General features: G+C 38.7%; 1 protein-coding gene across 2 annotated transcripts in view; it reads left to right on the top strand.

Annotated features, from left to right (window-relative positions):
* CCDC30 (coiled-coil domain containing 30) overlaps nt 1-19,474 on the top strand; it is a 135,697-nt gene that overhangs the window by 16,412 nt on the left and 99,811 nt on the right. For both annotated transcript variants that reach the window (XM_070786725.1, XM_019958273.2), the window contains exons 4-7: nt 2,703-2,792; nt 4,087-4,240; nt 14,210-14,281; nt 18,282-18,397. In XM_070786725.1, coding sequence (XP_070642826.1) covers nt 2,703-2,792; nt 4,087-4,240; nt 14,210-14,281; nt 18,282-18,397 — 432 coding nt within the window. The remainder of the gene's footprint in view (nt 1-2,702; nt 2,793-4,086; nt 4,241-14,209; nt 14,282-18,281; nt 18,398-19,474) is intronic.

Genomic DNA, 19,474 nt, shown 5'->3' with positions numbered 1-19,474 from the left:
GCCATAAGGGTGGTGTCATCTGCATATCTGAATATCTGGAAGTTCACGGTTCACGAATTGCTGGCCAACTGCCTAGAACCTTTCTTATCTGATCACAACCCCTTTCTCTCCACAAAGATGTGCATCCCTAAATAATATAGTAGTTTTGTCTATTTATAGTCAAAATACTATTTGTCTATTTTTGAATATTATATACAGGGAATCAACTTTGGGAAGTGCTTTTTGGGAAAACATTATGTTTATATTATTTATTTTTAGTCAGCTTGTCATTGCTATATATTATTCCATCATGTGAATATACCGCATGAGACTATCCACTCTATGCTAATTTGGGTTATTTCCAATTTATTGTCTATTTTGAACATATTTTAATTTTATCAGTTATGCTGCTGTGAACATTCTTTTGTGTGTGCATTCATTTATATAGGGTATACAGCTAAGAGTAGATTTAGGAAATTACAGAGTATGTGGATCTTCAGCTTTACCAGATAATGTCAAACTTTCTTCTTAACGTAGTGGTACCAGTTTATTCTGGCACTAGTATTGTGTGAGAATGCCTTTGCTTCTCATCAGCCCCTGATGTCTTCAGACTTTTAAATTTTTGCTAAACTACTGGGTGCATAATGATATCCCATATTGGTTTTAATTAGCATTTCCCTGATTACAAGTGAATTTAGTGTAATTATTTGTCACTTGAATTTCCTATTGTGTTAGTGTTTATTCAGGTCTCTTGTCCATTAAAAAATTGAGTTGTCTGTCTTGTTGTTTACATGTATTGTCTATGTTCTGGTTTCAAGTCTTTTTATTGATTGTGTGTGTCACAAATGCTTTTTCCCTACTCTGTGACTTGTCCTTTTAATATTCTTAAAAGTGTCTTTTAATGAACAGAAGTTCTTAAATTTAAGATTGTTCAATTTATCAATCATCTGTTTTATAGTTAGTGTTTTTCTGTCCTGTTTAAGAAATTCTTTCCTTCTGGGGTTTTGATTTTTGGTTGCATTGACTCTATAAGTCTATTGGAGAGGAATTGGCTATCGTAAAATACTGATGTTATCTGTGATCATAGACTATCTCTCCATTTGCTTTTTAATGTATATAAGTAAAGTTTTATCACTTTTTTCACAAAATCTTGCACATTTTTTGTTACATTTATTGCTAGTTACTTCATATTTTTGGATGCTGTTAGTAGTGAATGCTGTATGTTTTTTGAGAATTTAATTTTCTAATTATCTATTGCTAGTATTAAAAGTATAATTATTTTTATATATTGACTATATTTAGCAATATTGCTGAAATTTCCCATTCATTTTAATAATTTATTTGAAGATTTTGTACTTTTTCCCCCTTATAGTCATATCTGAGAATAATGATACTTTTGTTTCTTCCTTTCCCATCTTTATTCCTTTAAATTTCTTTACTTACTATACTGACTTGGATCTTTAGTATTATCTTGAATAGCAGAGATACTTGTCTTGTTAATAATATCAGAGAGAAAGTATTCAGCTATTCACTAGTATGATGTTTGATTAAGAGTTGCTGTTTTTTCAAAAAGTTGTCTGGTTTTTGCAAAAGAGAGAGGTTAGATTTGTATTATTCATATTTTCTTTTACAGTTCTACAATTCCATCACAGTGTTTTTTTAAAATAAGTCAGGAGTTTGAGGTATATTAGAAAAGAAAATAAGTTATGTGGACTGTAAATGTTTTAAATTTGTAAGATTCTATAAATAAACCTATATTCTGTAAAAAAAAAAAAAAGTTGCTTTTTTTTAAAGATAGACTTTATTGAGTTAAGAAAGTTCTCTTTTATTCCTGATTTGTTCAGAGCTTCTATTAGGAATTAATGTTGAGTTTAGAAAATGTTGAGTTTTTTCTATAGCTATTGAAATGATGAAGTCATTTAGAACTTTTACCTGTTAATGTGAGAATTTCATTGATTAAATTTTATAATGTTAAACCTATCTTGTATTCCTGGGATAAATCCAACTCCTTCATGATATGTTATCCTTTCTAAATGGTATAGATTCAGTTTGATAAACTTTTCTTTAAATTTTTGCATCTATGTTTATGAGTGAGGTGGCCCTGTGATTTTTCTTTTTGTGTTACCTTTGTCAGGTTTTAATATCAAGATCCACCTAGGCAGTGTTAGCCAGCCTATTTTTTCATTATTGCTTCTATAATGAGACTTTTTAAATAATTTTTTCTATCACTGTCCCATGAAATCTTGATGGTACTGATATAAAGTAATTCTATATATGTACCATAGACATCTGTACTTTGTACTTAAAAGGGTAAGATTTCCCCGCTTAGGAATCAGTCTGAACTCCCGTGGGGGCAGTATTATCTCACTGAGAATGCATGGTCTAGCCTCATAAAATTGACTGGATTGTGCTCCCTGTTTCTCTACTTGATTATATTTTTTTAAATTTAAATGACATTTTAAAACTTCCCTGGTGTTTCAGACGGTAAAGCATCTGCCTACAATGCGGGAGACCTGGGTTCGATCCCTGGGTCGGGAAGATCCTCTGGAGAAGGAAATGGCAACCCACTCCAGTACTCTTGCCTGGAAAATCCCATGGATGGAAGAGCCTGGTAGGCTACAGTCCGTGGGGTCGCAAAGAGCTGGACATGACTGAGCAACTTCACCTTACCTCACCTTTTGTTCATGAAGCCAATTGATATAATATTCATTTACCTCATTTAGGAGAAACTTGAACAAACCCACCAGCCTCTGCAAAAGGAACATCAGAGACATCAAGAACCTGTGCATCAGTCTAAAAAAAGTCTGAATGAGGTAAGAAAAAATTTACTATCTTTTGCTTAATAATAATAGGTAATTACAAGTTAGCTTTTACCTTGGAAGTATTTTGTTTGAATACATTAAAATGTATAAATCCATGCTGTAAAAGATATCAGTTGTGCATAAGAGTATTATGAACACATCATAGAAATTTGGGAAGAAAAAATAAATTATTTAACACAATAGCTGATTTTTATTGAATGTATCAAAATGTAAGCAATCAATATGTGTTATGTCCTTTGAAAAATCACCTTGGGACAGTACACACTTCTTTCCAAATATATTTGAAGCTTCTTTTTGCGGGGAGGTCCTTTAAAATGTGTTGCACATTATTTTAAGTATAAGTAATTCTCTTTGTGGAAATTATTTTTGATCTAGGGAAATGTTATTAAGAGTTAAATCTAGTGAATAAAGTATATATAGAGAATTTAACAATGGGGAAAAACCCAAGATAAATATATGTGGATGAAACCATGGTATTATTTTCAATAGCAAAAATGGAAAACTACCAAAGTGTTGAAATGATTACATAAATTATGTTGCACTCACTGGAACATTATATAGCCTCTAAAAATTATCATTACAAAATTTATACAGCAATATAAAAAAATATTCCTCATATAATGTTAAATGAAAAAGTCAGACAGAAATGTGTACATAGATTGAGATTATGACTATGTTAAAAATGTATGTAAATGAAAAATCCTGCAAGGAACTACACTAGTAAGCTGAAGTAGTTTTGTTATGTGGATGGTATTAATGTTTGGTTGTTTTCTTACTTTTTAGGGAAATTTGTATAATGAAATTATAATCTTATATGAAATACATATCTTGGGGATCAAAAGCAAAATATAATTAAGATTGAATTTCTTACTTAGCTTTTAAAATGCTTTAAAAATAGGTGTAGGAAAGGAGCTCTAAACATGAATTGAGCCCTAATTGTTCCAACTTTGAAATGAAATAAAATTTAATGTAAAGGCATTTTACAAGCTGTATTTAATTACCATATAAATGAGGACTATTTTCCCTCTTTTTTGCCAAAGATTATTTTTATGATTAAATTTCTAGTTTTTGAAATAATTATATAACCATAATCTCTTAAGTATTTTGGGTTCAAAGGTGAAATTGTATAAAAACAATAAAATATCACCAATTTTATATGGTTCAACCTAATAAAAGAAATGCACATAAATAATCTACTCTTCTTTATTGGCTCTCAAACACTTATAGGGCAATATCCTGAGTATATTTACTTTTCGGTGTACTACTAACAGCAGTTTTATTTCAGTCCCATAATGAAGATCCAGAAAAAGATAAAACACCACAAAACTGCAGAGAGAGAGATTTGGAGGACGTAGCACGGCAGTTAGAGGTGGCCCACGAAGAGATCCGAAGGCTCACTGATGAACTTCGAGGGAAGGAGAAGGTACAGCGCAAACTCGGTAAGCTGTGCTGACGGTGAACGTCTCTGACCATGTTGTAAATGTAATGGTCCTGCTAAGGGTAAGACACAAGTACACTGAGAAAAAAATCTAAGATAAACACATAAAAGTCTGATATATAGTCTCATTTTCTACAGTGTCCAGAAGTTTTTGTCAAAGCATATCATAACTACCAAGAGGTGTACAATTCCAATACACCGCCCAGTGCAAGAAATTTCCAGTGCTCCAGAAGCCCTGTCTCTTCTCCCTATGTCTACTTACTCTCTCCTCCCGCAAAGTCATGACTAGTCCTAACTTTTAAGGCTATTTCTGCGTTTTAACTGCAGGGAGTATACATTCTTTAGCTTGTTTCTTTTGTTCAATATTGTATTTGTGAGATTCATCCGTATTGTTCCATGTAACAGTACTTTGTTCACTTTTGTTGTTTGTACTCTAGTGTTTCATTGAATAAACATACTCCACTTATTTTATTTATCCCTTCTACTGTTGATAGACATTTATGTTGTTTCCAGTTGGTCTCTTATGAACAGTGCTGCTCTAAGTATTCTTGTCTTTATCTATACATTTCTGATCATGATATACCTCAGTAGAATTATTAGATCAGATGGTTAAGGATTTGTTCTGTGTTGGTAAATTACTGCCATGTTGTCTTCCAAATAGTTGTACTAATTTAAGCTCTGCTCAGTTGTGTATGAGTTGTTAATTACTTCACATTCTCTGTCAGTGCTTGGTATTGTCAGTCTTACTAATTTTACCTTTTCTGGTGAGTTATGTAGTAGTATTTAACTGTGGCTTTACTTAACATTTCCCTGACAGTTAACATTGTTGAAAATCCTTTCATATGATTGTTGTTGTTGCTTACTTAGGTATCAATTCAGTTTGGTTCAATTGCTCAGTCATGTCCGATTCTTTGTGACCCCATGGACTGCAGCATGCCAGGCCTCCCTGTCCATCACCAACTCCCGGAGCCTACTCAAACTCATGTCCATTGAGTCGGTGATGCCATCCAACCGTCTCATCCTCTGTCATCCCCTTCTCCTCCCACCTTCAATCTTTCCCAGCATTAGGGTCTTTTCCAATGAGTCAGTTCTTTGCATCAGAGTATTGGAGTTTCAACCTCAGCATCAGTCCTTCCTATGAGTATTCAGGACTGATTTCATTTAGAATGGACTGGTTGGATCTCCTTGCAGTCCAAGGGACTCTCAAGAGTCTTCTCCAACACCACAGTTCAAAAGCATCAATTCTTCGGCACTCAGCTTTCTTTATAGTCCAGCTCTCACATCCATACATGACTACTGGAAAAACCATATTTTGACTAGATGGACCTTTGTCGTCAAAGTAGTGTCTCTGCTTTTTAATACACACTGTCTAGGTTTGTCATAGTTTTTCTTCCAAGGAGCAAGCGTCTTTTAATTTCATGGCTGCAGTCACCATCTGCAGTGATTTTGGAGCCCAAGAAAATAATGTTTGTTACTGTTTCCATTGTTGCCCCAACTTCTTGCCATGAAGTGATGGGGCCACATACCATGATCTTTGTTTTTTGAATGTTGAGTTTTAAGCCAACTTTTTCACTCTCCTCTTTCACCTCCAACAAGAGTCTCTTTAGTTCCTCTTCGCTTTCTTCCATGAGGGTGGTATTATCTGCATATCTGAGGTTATTGATATTTCTCCCGGCAATCTTAATTCCAGCTTGTGCTTCATCCAGCCAGGCATTTCACATTATGTCCTCTGCATATAAGTTAAATAAGCAGAGTGCCAATATATGTCTTTGACATACTCCTTTCCCAATTCGGAACCAGTCCATTGTTCCATATTTAGTTCTAACTGTTGCTTCTTGACCCGCATACAGGTTTCTCAGAGGCAGGTAAGGTGGTTTGGTATTCCCAGCTGTTTAAGAATTTTCTGCATTTTAATGTGATCCACATAGTCAAAGGCTTTAGCATAGTCAATGAAGCAGAAGTAGATGTTTTCAGAAATTACCTTGCTTTTTCTGTGATCAAGCAGATGTTGGCAGTTTGATCTCTGGTTCCTCTGCCTTTCCTCAATCCAGCTTGAACATCTGGAAGTTCTCAGTTCATGTACTATTGAAGCCTAGCTTGGAGAATTTTGAGCATTACTTTGCTAGGATGTGATATGAGTGCAATTGTGTGGTAGTTTGAACATTCTATGGCATTGCCTTTCTTTAGAATTGGAATGAAAACTGACCTTTTCCAGTCCTATGGCCACTGCTGAGTTTTCCAAATTTGCTGGCATATTGAGTGCAGCACTTTCACAGCATCATCTTTCAGGATTTGAAATAGCTCTGCTGGAATTCCATCACCTCCACTAGCTTTGTTTATAGTCATGCTTCCTAAGGCCCACTTGACTTCACATTCCAGGATGTCTGGCTCTAGGTGAGTGATCACACCATAGTGGTTATCTGGGTCATGAAGATATTTTTTGTATAGTTCTTCTGTGTATTCTTGCCACCTCTTTTTAATATCTTCTGCTCTTGTTAGGTCCATAGCATTCTGTCCTTCATCGTGCCCATCTTTGCATGAAATGTTCCCTTGGTATCTCTAATTTCCTTGAAGAGGTCTGTAGTCTTTCCCATTTCTATTGTTTTCCTGTATATCTTTGCATTGATCACTTAGGAAGGCTTTCTTATCTCTCCTTGCTATTGTTTGGAACTCTGCATTCAGATGGGTATATCTTTCCTTTTCTCTTTTACCTTTCACTTCTCTTTTCTCAGCTATTTGTAAGGCATCCTCAGACAACCATCTTGCCTTTTGGCTTTGCTTTTTCCTGGGGATGGTTTTGATCACCATCTCCTATACAATGTTACAAACCTCTGTCCATAGTTCTTCGGGCCCTCTATCTATCAGATCTAATCCCTTGAATCTATTTGTCTCTTCCACTGTTTAATCATAAGGGATTTGATTTAGGTCATACCTGAATTGTCCAGTGGTTTTCCCTACTTTCTTCAATTTAAGTCTGAAATTTCCAATAAGGAGTACATGATCTGAGCCACAGTCCCTGGTCTTGTTTTTGCTGACTGTATAGATTTTCTCCATCTTTGGCTGCAGTGAATAGAATCAATCTGATTTCGGTATTGACCATCTGGTGATGTCCATGTATAGTCTCTCTTGTGTTGCTGGAAGAGGGTGTTTGGTTTGCTATGACCACTGCATTCTCTTGGCAAAACTGTTAGCCTTTGCCCTGCTTTATTCTGTACTCCAAGGCCAAACTTGCCTGTTTTACTCCAGGTATCTCTTGACTTTCCACAATAAACTGTGGAAAATTCTGAAAGAGATGGGAATACCAGACCACCTGATCTGCCTCTTGAGAAATCTGTATGCAGGTCAGGAAGCAACAGTTAGAACTGGACATGGAACAACAGACTGGTTCCAAATAGGAAAAGGAGTATGTCAAGGCTGTATATTGTCACCCTGTTTATTTAACTTATATGCAGAGTACATCATGAGAAACGCTGGACTGGAAGAAGCCCAAGCTGGAATCAAGATTGCCGGGAGAAATATCAATACCCTCAGATATGCAGATGACACCACCATTATGGCAGAAAGTGAAGAGGAACTAAAAAGCCTCTTGATGAAAGTGAAAGTGGAGAGTGAAAAAGTTGGCTTAAAGCTCAACATTCAGAAAACGAAGATCATGGCATCTGGTTCCATCACTTCATGGGAAATAGATGGGGAAACAGTGGAAACAGTGTCAGACTTTATTTTTCTGGGCTCCAAAATCACTGCAGATGGTGATTTCAGCCATGAAATTAAAAGGCGCTTACTGCTTGGAAGGAAAGTTATGACCAACCTAGATAGCATATTCAAAAGCAGAGAATTACTTTGCCAACAAAGGTTCATCTAGTCAAGGCTATGGTTTTTCCTGTGGTCATGTATGGATGTGAGAGTTGGACTGTGAAGAAGGCTGAGCGCCAAAGAATTGATGCTTTTGAACTGTGGTGTTGGAGAAGACTCTTGAGAGTCCCTTGGACTGCAAGGAGATCCGACCAGTCCATTCTGAAGGAGATCAGCCCTGGGATTTCTTTGGAAGGAATGATGCTAAAGCTGAAACTCCAGTACTTTGGCCACCTCACGCAAAGAGTTGACTCATTGGAAAAGACTCTGATGCTGGGAGGGATTGGGTGCAAGAGGAGAAGGGGACGACAGAGGATGAGATGGCTGGATGGCATCACTGACTCGATGGACGTGAGTCTGAGTGAACTCCGGGAGTTGGTGAAGGACAGGGAGGCCTGGCGTGCTGGGGTTGCAAAGAGTCAGACACGACTGAGCGACTGATCTGATCTGATCTGATCTCTTGACTTCCTACTTTTGCATTCCAGTCCCCTATGATGAAAAGGACATCTTTTTTGGTGTTAATTTTAGAACGTCTTCATAGAACCGTTCAGCTTCTTTGGCATTTGTGGTTGGAACATAGACTTGGATTGCTGGGATACTGAATGGTTTGCCTTGGAAATGAACAGAGATTATTCTGTCATTTTTGAGGTTGCACCCAAGTACTGCATTTCGGACTCTTTGGTTGACTATGAGGGCTACTCCATTTCTTCTAAGGGATTCTTGCCCAAAGTAGTAGATATAATGGTCATCTGAATTAAATTCACCCATTCCAGTCCATTTTAGTTCACTGATTCCTAAAATGTCGATGTTCACTCTTGCCATCTCCTGTTTGACCACTTCCAATTTACCTTGATTCATGGACCTAACATTCCAGGTTCCTATGCAATATTGCTCTTTACAGCATCAGACTTTTCTTCCATCACCAGTCACATCCACAGCTGGGTGGTGTTTTCGCTTTGGCTCTGTCTCTTCATTCTTTCTGGAGTTATTTCTCCATTCTTCTCCAGTAGCATATTGGTCACCTACTGACCTGGGGAGTTCATCTTTCAGTATCATATCATTTTGCCTTTTCATACTGTTCACGGGGTTCTCAAAGCGAGAATATTGAAGTGTTTTGCCATTCCTTTCTCCGTGGACCACATTTTGTCAGAAGTCTCCACCATGACCTGTCCGTCTTGGGTGGCCCTACATATAGCATGGCTCATAGTTTCATTGAGTTAGACAAGGCTGTGATCCAAGTGATCAGTTTGGTTAGTTTTCTGTAACTGTGGCTTCCATTCTGTCCGCCCTCTGATGGATAAGGATAAGAGGCTTGTGGAAGCTTCCTGAATGGAGTGACTGGCTGGAGGGGAATCTGGGTCTTGCTCTGATGGGCAGGGCTTTGCCTACACAAATATTAACTCAAAATGGACCACAGAGCTAAATGCAAGAGTTAAAACTATAAATGTTTAGAAAAAAACATAGAGTGAATTTTTATGATCTGGGCATAGGCAATTATATGTTAGATATAACCAAAAGCAAAAGTGATAAAATAAAGCCTAATAAATTGTACTTAATTGAAATTAAAATTTCTGTACTTCAAAAGATACCAATAGGAAAGTAAAAAGACAAACCGTGGACTGAGAGAAATGTTTGCAAATCATGTGTTTGATGCAGAACTCATATCCAGACTATATGAAGAATTCTTACTTATATATATTCTTTTATGTTGGAAAAGGCAATGGCAACCCACTCCAGTGTTCTTGCCTGGAGAATCCCAGGGACAATGAAGCCTGGTGGGCTGCCGTCTATGGGGTCGCACAGAGTCGGACATGATTGAAGCTACTTAGCAGCAGCAGCAGCAGCAGCATTCTTTTATGTTATTATAAAAAGACAGTCCAACTTTAAAATGAACAACTTGAGTAGACATTTCTTTAGAGAAGGCATGTGAATGGCCAAAAAGCACATGAAGAGATGCTCAAAATCATTGATCACTAGGGAAGTGCAAATTAAATCTACAATGAGATCCCATTCCACACCCACTAAAATGGCTATAATAAAAAAGATAATGTCAAGTGTTGGCAAGGATGTGAAGAAATTGGAACATTGTTGATGGGAATATAAAATGGTGCAGACACTTTGGAAAACAATTTGGCATTTTCTCAAGGTGTTAAGTGTAAAATTATCATGTTACCCAGGAGAAATGAAGATATATGTCCACTAAAAAGCTTGTATGAGAAATTAACACAACATTATAAGTCAACTATACTTCAATAAAATACATTTAAAAAAAAGTTGTATGTGAATGTTCAAAGCACTATTATCTACAGTACTAGCCAAAACATAGAAACAACTTAAACATCTATCATTGGTGAGTGGATAAACAAAATGTATATCCATCCTGCACAGAAAATAGTTAAAATAGAAGACTTGACCCTGCTGTCCTTAGAAACTCCTGTTTGTCAGGTTAGCCCTTGGCTAGCATCTGAGATGGAGAAGGCAATGGCACCCCACTCCAGGACTCTTGCCTGGAAAATCCCATGGATGGAGGAGCCTGGTAGGCTGCAGTCCATGGGGTCACTAAGAGTCAGACACGACTGAGCGACTTCACTTTCACTTTTCGCTTTCATGCATTGGAGAAGGAAATGGCAACCCACTCTAGTATTCTTGCCTGGAGAACCCCTGGGATGGGAGCCTGGTGGGCTGCCATCCATGGGGTTGCACAGGGTTGGACACAGCTGAAGTGACTTAGCAGCAGCATCTGAAAACTTGGATTTGGAGAAGGTTCCCTCCCTCCCCCAATTTATAACAGTGGCTCACTGTGCCTGACCTGTTTGTACAATGTGGTTTATGCTAAAAACCTGCTTTCGTTCTGAGAGTCTGAAATTTTGGTATGTTCTGGGCAGAAAAGTGAAATCGCTCAGTCGTGTCTGACTCTTTGCGACCCCATAGACTGTAGCCTTCTAGGCTCCTCTGTCCATGGGATTTTCCAGGCAATAGTACTGGAGTGGGTTGCCATTTCCTTCTCCAGGGAATCTTCCCAACCCAGGGCTCAAACCTGGGTCCCCCGCATTGTAGGCAGACGCTTTACTGTCTGAGCCACCAGAAGGTGGTGTCTATGTAAGTAGCACCCAATAAAAACTTTGGCTGCTGAGTCTGTAATGAATATTCTTGGCAGACTTTTCATGTGAATTGTCAAATTCATTGCTGGAGAAATTAAGCCCATCCTGTATGACTGCTGAGAGATGACTCTTGGAAGCTTGTGCCTGGTTTCCTCTGGACTTTGCCTCATGTACCTTTTCTATGTGATTGGGAATGATCTCTTGTAAGATTCATGTTGGTCTCTTCTGGGAGATTCCTCAACTTGCCATTATAGGAGGCCTATCAGCTGTAGCATTGGTGATGAGTAGACCACAGGAGGCAAAGTGATAAAACCTGGGTTAGAGAACGCAAATTCAATAGACTCCTGTGCCCCATATACTTTCTGTATGCCATTCTGCAATCCTCATACAGTTCTTGAATAGTACCAAAAGTTATTTCTGAAATTTTTCTATTTTGCTATTTCTAGGAACAACTGGTGAAATTCTAAGTATTATTAATTTCAGGCATTAATTTTAAGTATTTATGCGTGTCATTTCTTTTTACTAAATTTGTAATACCATGCTTAAAAACTTTTAGCTATTCCTTTTGTTTACAGTGGTCCAAACTCTTTAGCATAGAATCTGGTTAGGGAAACAGGGAAAGATTACATGATCAGACAATATCAGGGATAGGAAGAAACCTAAGATGTAGTAGGAATATTAAGAGGGGACTTTGGGAAAGCTTCCTGGAGGAGGTGACATTTATGCAGAAACTCAGAGGACAGCCATCAGAAAGTATTCCAGAGGGTCATTTGAAATTTGATTGCTAATCATTTGCTCCTTACACAAATATCAGATCAGATCAGATCAGATCAGTCGCTCAGTCGTGTCCGACTCTTTGCGACCCCATGAATCGCAGCACGCCAGGCCTCTCTGTCCATCACCAACTCCCGGAGTTCACTCAGACTCACGTCCATCCAGTCAGTGATGCCATCCAGCCATCTCATCCTCTGTCGTCCCCTTCTCCTCTTGCACCCATTCCCTCCCAGCATCAGAGTCTTTTCCAATAAGTCAACTCTTCGCATGAGGTGGCCAAAGTACTGGAGTTTCAGCTTTAGCATCAGTCCTTCCAGAGAAATCCCAGGGCTGATCTCCTTCAGAATGGACTGGTCGGATCTCCTTGCAGTCCAAGGGATTCTCAAGAGTCTTCTCCAACACCACAGTTCAAAAGCATCAATTCTTCAGCACTCAGCCTTCTTCACAGTCCAACTCTCACATCCATATATGACCACAGGAAAAACCATAGCCTTTACTAGATGAACCTTTGTTGGCAAAGTCATGTCTCTGCTTTTGAATATGCTATCTAGGTTGGTCATAACTTTCCTTCCAAGCAGTAAGCGCCTTTTAATTTCATGGCTGAAATCACCATCTGCAGTGATTTTGGAGCCCAGAAAAATAAAGTCTGACACTGTTTCCACTGTTTCCCCATCTATTTCCCATGAAGTGATGGAACCAGATGCCATGATCTTCGTTTTCTGAATGTTGAGCTTTAAGCCAACTTTTTCACTCTCCACTTTCACCTTCATCAAGAGGCTCTTTAGTTCTTCTTCACTTTCTGCCATAATGGTGGTGTCATCTGCATATCTGAGGGTATTGATATTTCTCCCGGCAATCTTGATTCCAGCTTGTGTTTCTTCCAGTCCAGCATTTCTCATGATGTACTCTGCATATAAGTTAAATAAACAGGGTGACAATATACAGCCTTGACGTACTCCTTTTCCTATTTGGAACCAGTCTGTTGTTCCATGTCCAGTTCTAACTGTTGCTTCCTGACCTGCATACAGATTTCTCAAGAGGCAGGTCAGGTGGTCTGGTATTCCCATCTCTTTCAGAATTTTCCACAGTTTCTTGTGATCCACACAGTCAAAGGCTTAGGCATAGTCAATAAAGCAGAAATAGATGTTTTTCTGGAACTCTCTTGCTTTTCCCATGATCCAGCGGATGTTGGCAATTTGATCTCTGGTTCCTCTGCCTTTTCTAAAACCAGCTTGAACATCAGGAAGTTCACAGTTCACATATTGCTGAAGCCTGGCTTGGAGAATTTTGAGCATTACTTTACTAGCGTGTGAGATGAGTGCAATTGTGCGGTAGTTTGAGCATTCTTTGGCATTACCTTTCTTTGGAATTCTAATGAAAACTGACCTTTTCCAGTCCTGTGGCCACTGCTGAGTTTTCCAAATTTGTTGGCATATTGAGTGCAGCACTTTCACAGCATCATCTTTCAGGATTTGGAATAGCTCAACTGGAATTCCATCACTTCCACTAGCTTTGTTCGTAGTGATGCTTTTAAGGCCCACTTGACTTCACATTCCAGGATGTCTGGCTCTAGATGAGTGATCACACCATCGTGATTATCTGGGTCGTGAAGATCTTTTTTGTACAGTTCTTTTGTGTATTCTTGCCATCTCTTCTTAGTATATTCTGCTTCTGTTATGTCCATACCATTTCTGTCCTTTATCGAGCCCATCTTTGCATGAAATGTTCCTTTGGTATCTCTGATTTTCTTGAAGAGATCTCTAGTCTTTCCCATTCTGTTGTTTTCCTCTATTTCTTTGCATTGATCGCTGAAGAAGGCTTTCTTATCTCTTCTTGCTATTCTTTGGAACTCTGCATTCAGATGTTTATATCTTCCCTTTTCTCCTTTTCTTTTTGCTTCTCTTCTTTTCACAGCTATTTGTAAGGCCTCCCCAGACAGCCATTTTGCTTTTTTGCATTTCTTTTCCATGGGAATGGTCTTGATCCCTGTCTCCTGTACAATGTCACGAACCTCATTCCATAGCTCATCAGGCACTCTGTCTATCAGATCTAGGCCCTTAAATCTATTTCTCACTTCCACTGTATAATCATAAGGGATTTGATTAGGTCATACCTGAATGATCTAGTGGTTTTCCCTACTTTCTTCAATTTAAGTCTGAATTTGGCAATAAGGAGTTCATGGTCTGAGCCACATTCAGCTCCTGGTCTTGTTTTGCTGACTGATTGCTCTTTTTTTCTTTTAGCTTCTGCACTTGAGAAGGCTCAACTAGAAATTGAGAAATTGAAAGAAAATTTGATAAAGCTGAACGAAAATGGTGAGTAATTTTAACAGATATTATAATATTTAATAATAAAACAAACAATAATATAATTTATGTTAAGTAATAGTATTAAACAAAATTTAATAATTAATGATATTACTACTAGTTCTATTATTACTATCTCTACCGTCCTATTATGCTTACTATCACTTGTTGCTTACTAACATATACTCTATCGGGCATTTTGCATGCATTATCTCTAATCCTAACATCAATGCCAAGTTGTAGTATTATTCTAACCATTTCATAGATAAAACAACTGAGTTGTGGCAAGGTTAAATGAATTATCCAGTAAGCTACATTAAGTATTAGAGCTAAATGTCTGACTACAAAACCTTTGGTTAACACAAACAATACATGTTTTACTGGGACCACTGAGGTTGCTGCTGCTAAGTCACTTCAGTCGTGTCCGACTCTGTGCGACCCCACAGACAGCAGCCCACCAGGCTCCCCCGTCCCTGGGATTCTCCAGGCAAGAACACTGGAGTGGGTTGCCATTGCCTTCTCCAATGCATGAAAGTGGAAAGTGAAAGTGAAGTCGCTCAGTCGTGTCTGACTCTTAGCAACCCCATGGACTGTATACAGCCTACCAGGCCCCTCCATCCATGGGATTTTCCAGGCAAGAGTACTGGAGTAGGGTGCCATTGCCTTCTCTGACCACTGAGGTTAAGACACTGTATAATGCATTTAACAACACCTCTGTGGGGTCGCACAGAGTCGGACACGACTGAAGCGACTTAGCAGCAGCAGCAGCAGCACCCTCACTTGGCTATGTATAAATGACACTAGCTATAGTGAAATAGAATGAAATTTGAGTGTTATAATGATAGTAGCTACAAAAATAATTTAAAATATGTCTACTGGTTTTAAATAATTATAAAACTAGGTTTATTTACCCTGTGATGTTATAATCTATAGTAAGTAACATGTATTTGGTCTTCACCCTAATAAAGGTGTCTTTTGTCATGACATGAAGACTTTTGGAAAGTCCCTAGGTAACCAAAGGATAGGCTTCCCTGGTGGCTCAGTGGTAAAGAATCCACCTGCAGGAGATGTGGGTTCAGTCCCTAGGTCGGGAAGATCCCTTGGAGGAGGAAATGGCAACCCACTCCAGTATTCTTGCCTGGGAAATCCCACAGACAGAGGAGCCTGGTGGGCTACAGTCCATGTGATCACAAAGAGTCGGACACAACTGAGTGACTGAACACACACACACACACACACACACGCACGTTAACAACATTATTTCAGGTCAGGGTAGTTAAGGGTTGGATGAGAATATCTGCTCTGAACCTAACTGTATAGGTTGATTTTTAAAATGTAATTTTATTTATTTATTTATTATTGACTGTGCTGGGTCTATGTTACCTCACGAGCTTTTCTCTAGTTATGGAGAGCAGGGGCTCCTCTCTATTTGCAGTGCGTGGGCTTCTGTTTGTAGTAGCTTCTCCTTGTAGAGCATGGGCTTTAGAGTACCTGAGGTTCAGTAGTTGCAGCTCCCAGGCACTAGCGCACAGGCTCAATAGTCATGGTGCTCGGGCCTAGTTGCTCTGTGGCATGTGGGATTTTCCTGGATCACGGATAGAATTCATGTCTGTTGCATTGGCAGGCGTATTCTTTACCGGTGAGCCACCAGGGAAGCCCTAGCTTGATGTTTTAAAAAACAAAAAGCCTGTATTCCATTTGTGATAAGCAGAACAGTACTAATTTTAGTGACCTATGTAAAACTGTATTTTGAAGATTTGTGAAAATTAAAAATACTGGTAATATATACTATAGAGAAATAGACAATGCCATTGTGAAAGTATAGCTTTGTACAATCTTTCTGAAGAATAATTTGGCAGGCTCTGTCAAATTTTTTAAATGCGCGTGTCTTCTGATCCAGCTATGTCATTTCTTTCTAGGGATTTATTTTTGGGGAAATAATGTCATAAGGACTTAGAGATTGATGAACAAGGAAAATCCTTATATAATTGTTTACAAGAATAAGCATTGGCAGCAAACCTAAATATTCATCAGTAGGGGGAAAGTGACATTGAAATGGCAATTTGGACAGTGGCTTACTATGCAGAACAAGATGAGGTACTGCATTAACAAATCATGGTATATTAATAAGATGGACTCAAAAGGAACAAATTATCAACAAAATACAGGTGAATCCCCCCAGTACTGTATATATTGAGTGAAAGTAGCCTGAAACAAACATGTGTGTTGTAAGATTTAATTTATATGAAAACCAAGAATGAGCAAAACTATTAATAGTCTCTGTGATAGAAAGTGGCTGTAGGGGTGGGTGGGAGTGGAGAACCGACTGAAAAGGATTTGAGGATATATTATGGTTTGATGAAAATATGCTGTATCTTTTGGAAGGCAAGTTCACAAGTATATAAAATTTTCAAAATTCATTAAACTGAGCACTTAGGATATGTTTGCTATATTGTATATAAATTATACCTCAATTAAAAAAGAGTTCCACATAAGACGACACTAGGTATACTATCCTGTAAAGATGTCCGTGATGTATTCACAGGTGGTAAATTTGCAGACAGTGTTGTGGAACACTGTTCGAATTTTTTTAAACTGCATATGCAAAGGTTAGAACAAATCTTGCCTTCCATATATGTATATGGATTGTGAATTTTTTTTTTTTTGGCATGTTTTCAGCATTTTTCAAGTTAAAAATTCACATGCTAAGGAGAAAAGGGGGATAGCAAGGGAAACAAAAAAATTAAGAAAGAAAAAATCAATACAAGTTAAAAACCAAACAGGCAAGGAAGAAGGAAGACAAAGGAAACTTTACAGCATCAAAAGAAAAATAGGAAAAACATAAATGAAAAAAAGAAGCAGCTGCTGATCCAAGAAAATTACCAGCAACACGTTTATACTGTTGAAACTTTGATGAGTGCTACAAAGAGCAGATCTCAACATGAGGTGCTGAGGTGAGAGTGGCCTACAGGCAGAGGTGCTACAGGAGAAAGAGGATTTGGGTGAATTAATCTGATTTCACTTGGCCAGTCTGTTCACTGCTCCTAGCTCAGTGCATCAGCTGTCTGTGGGGTCCTACCGTTAACAAGTGCAGGAGAAGTACCAAGGAACACAAGAGGTGTGTAAGAGAGACTTCCCAGGTGGTGCTTGAGGTAAAGAACCCACCTGCCGATGCAGGAGATGTAAAAGCTGCAGGTTCAATCCCTGGGCTGGGAAGATCCCCGGAGGAGGGCATGGCAACCCACTTCAGTACTCTTGTCTGGAGAATCCCATGGACAGAGGAGCCTAGTGGGCTACAGTCCATAGGGTCACAAAGAGTTGGACATGACTGAAGCGACTGAGCATACACGCATGTAAGAGAGATGGGACCACAGGAGCCTAGGAAGATGATTTTCTTGGTCATTTGGGTTTTAGAAGGCAGGTTCAATTGTTTTAAAATTCCGGGTCCTGGAAGAACCTCTATTGCTGGAAACACTGCTCTGAAAAAGTCCAACTCACTAGACCGGCATGAGAATTGACAAAACATTCTGTTCTGTTTCGTGAGTTGGTACAACATTCTAGGGCTGGACTTGAGAGTCTAGCAGCTCTTCTTTGCAGAGAATCACATGTGCAGAGACATGGTAGAACTGACAAGAAGAGCAGGAAATAGCACTTCCTCCATTTTTAGACTTAATGCCCCCAAATTAAAACTTCAATCCATGGACTTCTTTGGTTGTCCAGTAATTAAGAATCTACCTGCCCATATAGGGGACACAGGCTGGATCCCTGTCCAGGAGGATCGCACATGCCATGGGGCATCTAAGCCCATGTGCCACAGCTACTGAGGCTCTGCTTCACAAGAGAAGCCACTGCACTGAGAAGCCTGCACACCTCAGCGAAGAGTAGCACCCGCTCTCAGCAGCTAGAGAAATACCACGCACAGCATCGAAGACTAGTGCAGCAGAAAATAAATAAATTAATTGGAAAAAACTTCAGTCCAATTGAATCAATTGCATTTTCTTTGTTTTAGACTCAGTTGACCTACGGAAAGCAAAAGAACATAATCAGAGACTGGATGAGGAAATTCTGGCTCTAAGAAATCGGGTTCGATCACTTGACTCAGAAAAAAAAGTACTTGGAGAAGAGGTAAGTTGTTTAATTAAATTTGTTCCTAGAGTTAATTTAAATGTGTATAGACTAACAGCAGTTAGAGCCGCCTAGATGGATAATATATCATCCATTGGTCATTAGTGAAGTCTGATTCTGGTGGCTATAACATGGCAGGTAGATGCTATACTTTGACCTGGATGCTTTGTATCAGTGTTTCTGCTTCATACATTTTAACCACATATGCTGAACAGTAATGTTATTGCTATTGTGCTTCAATAGGATCTTTTCTTTTTAATAAGGATTTAGATAATAGTTTATGCTTTTTACATTTACCAAAGTTTGAGTTTGTTAATACTAAACACTTAGTTGTATTATGTTTTTGAATCATTTTTAATATGCACTTCCAGGTTCTAGATATACTATGCTGCTGCTGCTGCTGCTAAGTTGCTTCAGTCGTGTCCGACTGTGCGACCCCATAGACGGCAGCCCACCAGGCTCCCCCGTCCCTGGGATTCTCCAGGCAAGAATACTGGAGTGGGTTGCCATTTCCTTCTCCAATGTGTGAAAGTGAAAAGTGAAAGTGAAGTCGCTCAGTCGTGTCTGACTCCTAGCGACCCCGTGGACTGTAGCCTACCAGGCCCCGCCGTCTATGGGCTTTTCCAGGCAAGAGTACTGGAGTGTTATGTCACTTCAATTTTAGTTCTATTCATTTCACAGTCATCTCTCTGGTATGTAATACAATGCCTGGCACACACTCTAAGTGCTCAAGAAATTTTGTTGCAAGAATGAGTAGTTATTCATTAGGATGGCTATTATCAAAACAATAAAAAATAACAAATGTCGATGAGGATGTTGAGAAATTAGAACCCTTTGTATATCGTTGTTAAGAATGTAAAATGGTTCAGACACACTCGAAAACGGTATGTACTCCCTTTAAAAAGTAAACATAGAGTTACCAGCAGTTCTGCTTCTGGTTATATACCCAAAAGAATTGAAAGCAGGCACTTGAAGAGATTTATTCACTCATATTCATAGCCAAAAAGTTGAAGCAACTCAAGTATCCATTGACAGATGAATGGATAAACAAAGTATGGTGTGTGTGTGTGTGTGTGT

The sequence above is a fragment of the Bos indicus genome, chromosome 3 (assembly GCF_029378745.1).
Source record: "Bos indicus isolate NIAB-ARS_2022 breed Sahiwal x Tharparkar chromosome 3, NIAB-ARS_B.indTharparkar_mat_pri_1.0, whole genome shotgun sequence".
Taxonomy (NCBI): domain Eukaryota; kingdom Metazoa; phylum Chordata; class Mammalia; order Artiodactyla; family Bovidae; genus Bos; species Bos indicus.
Note: the sequence above shows the minus strand (reverse complement) of the source record. Positions and strands in the feature narration are given on the sequence as shown.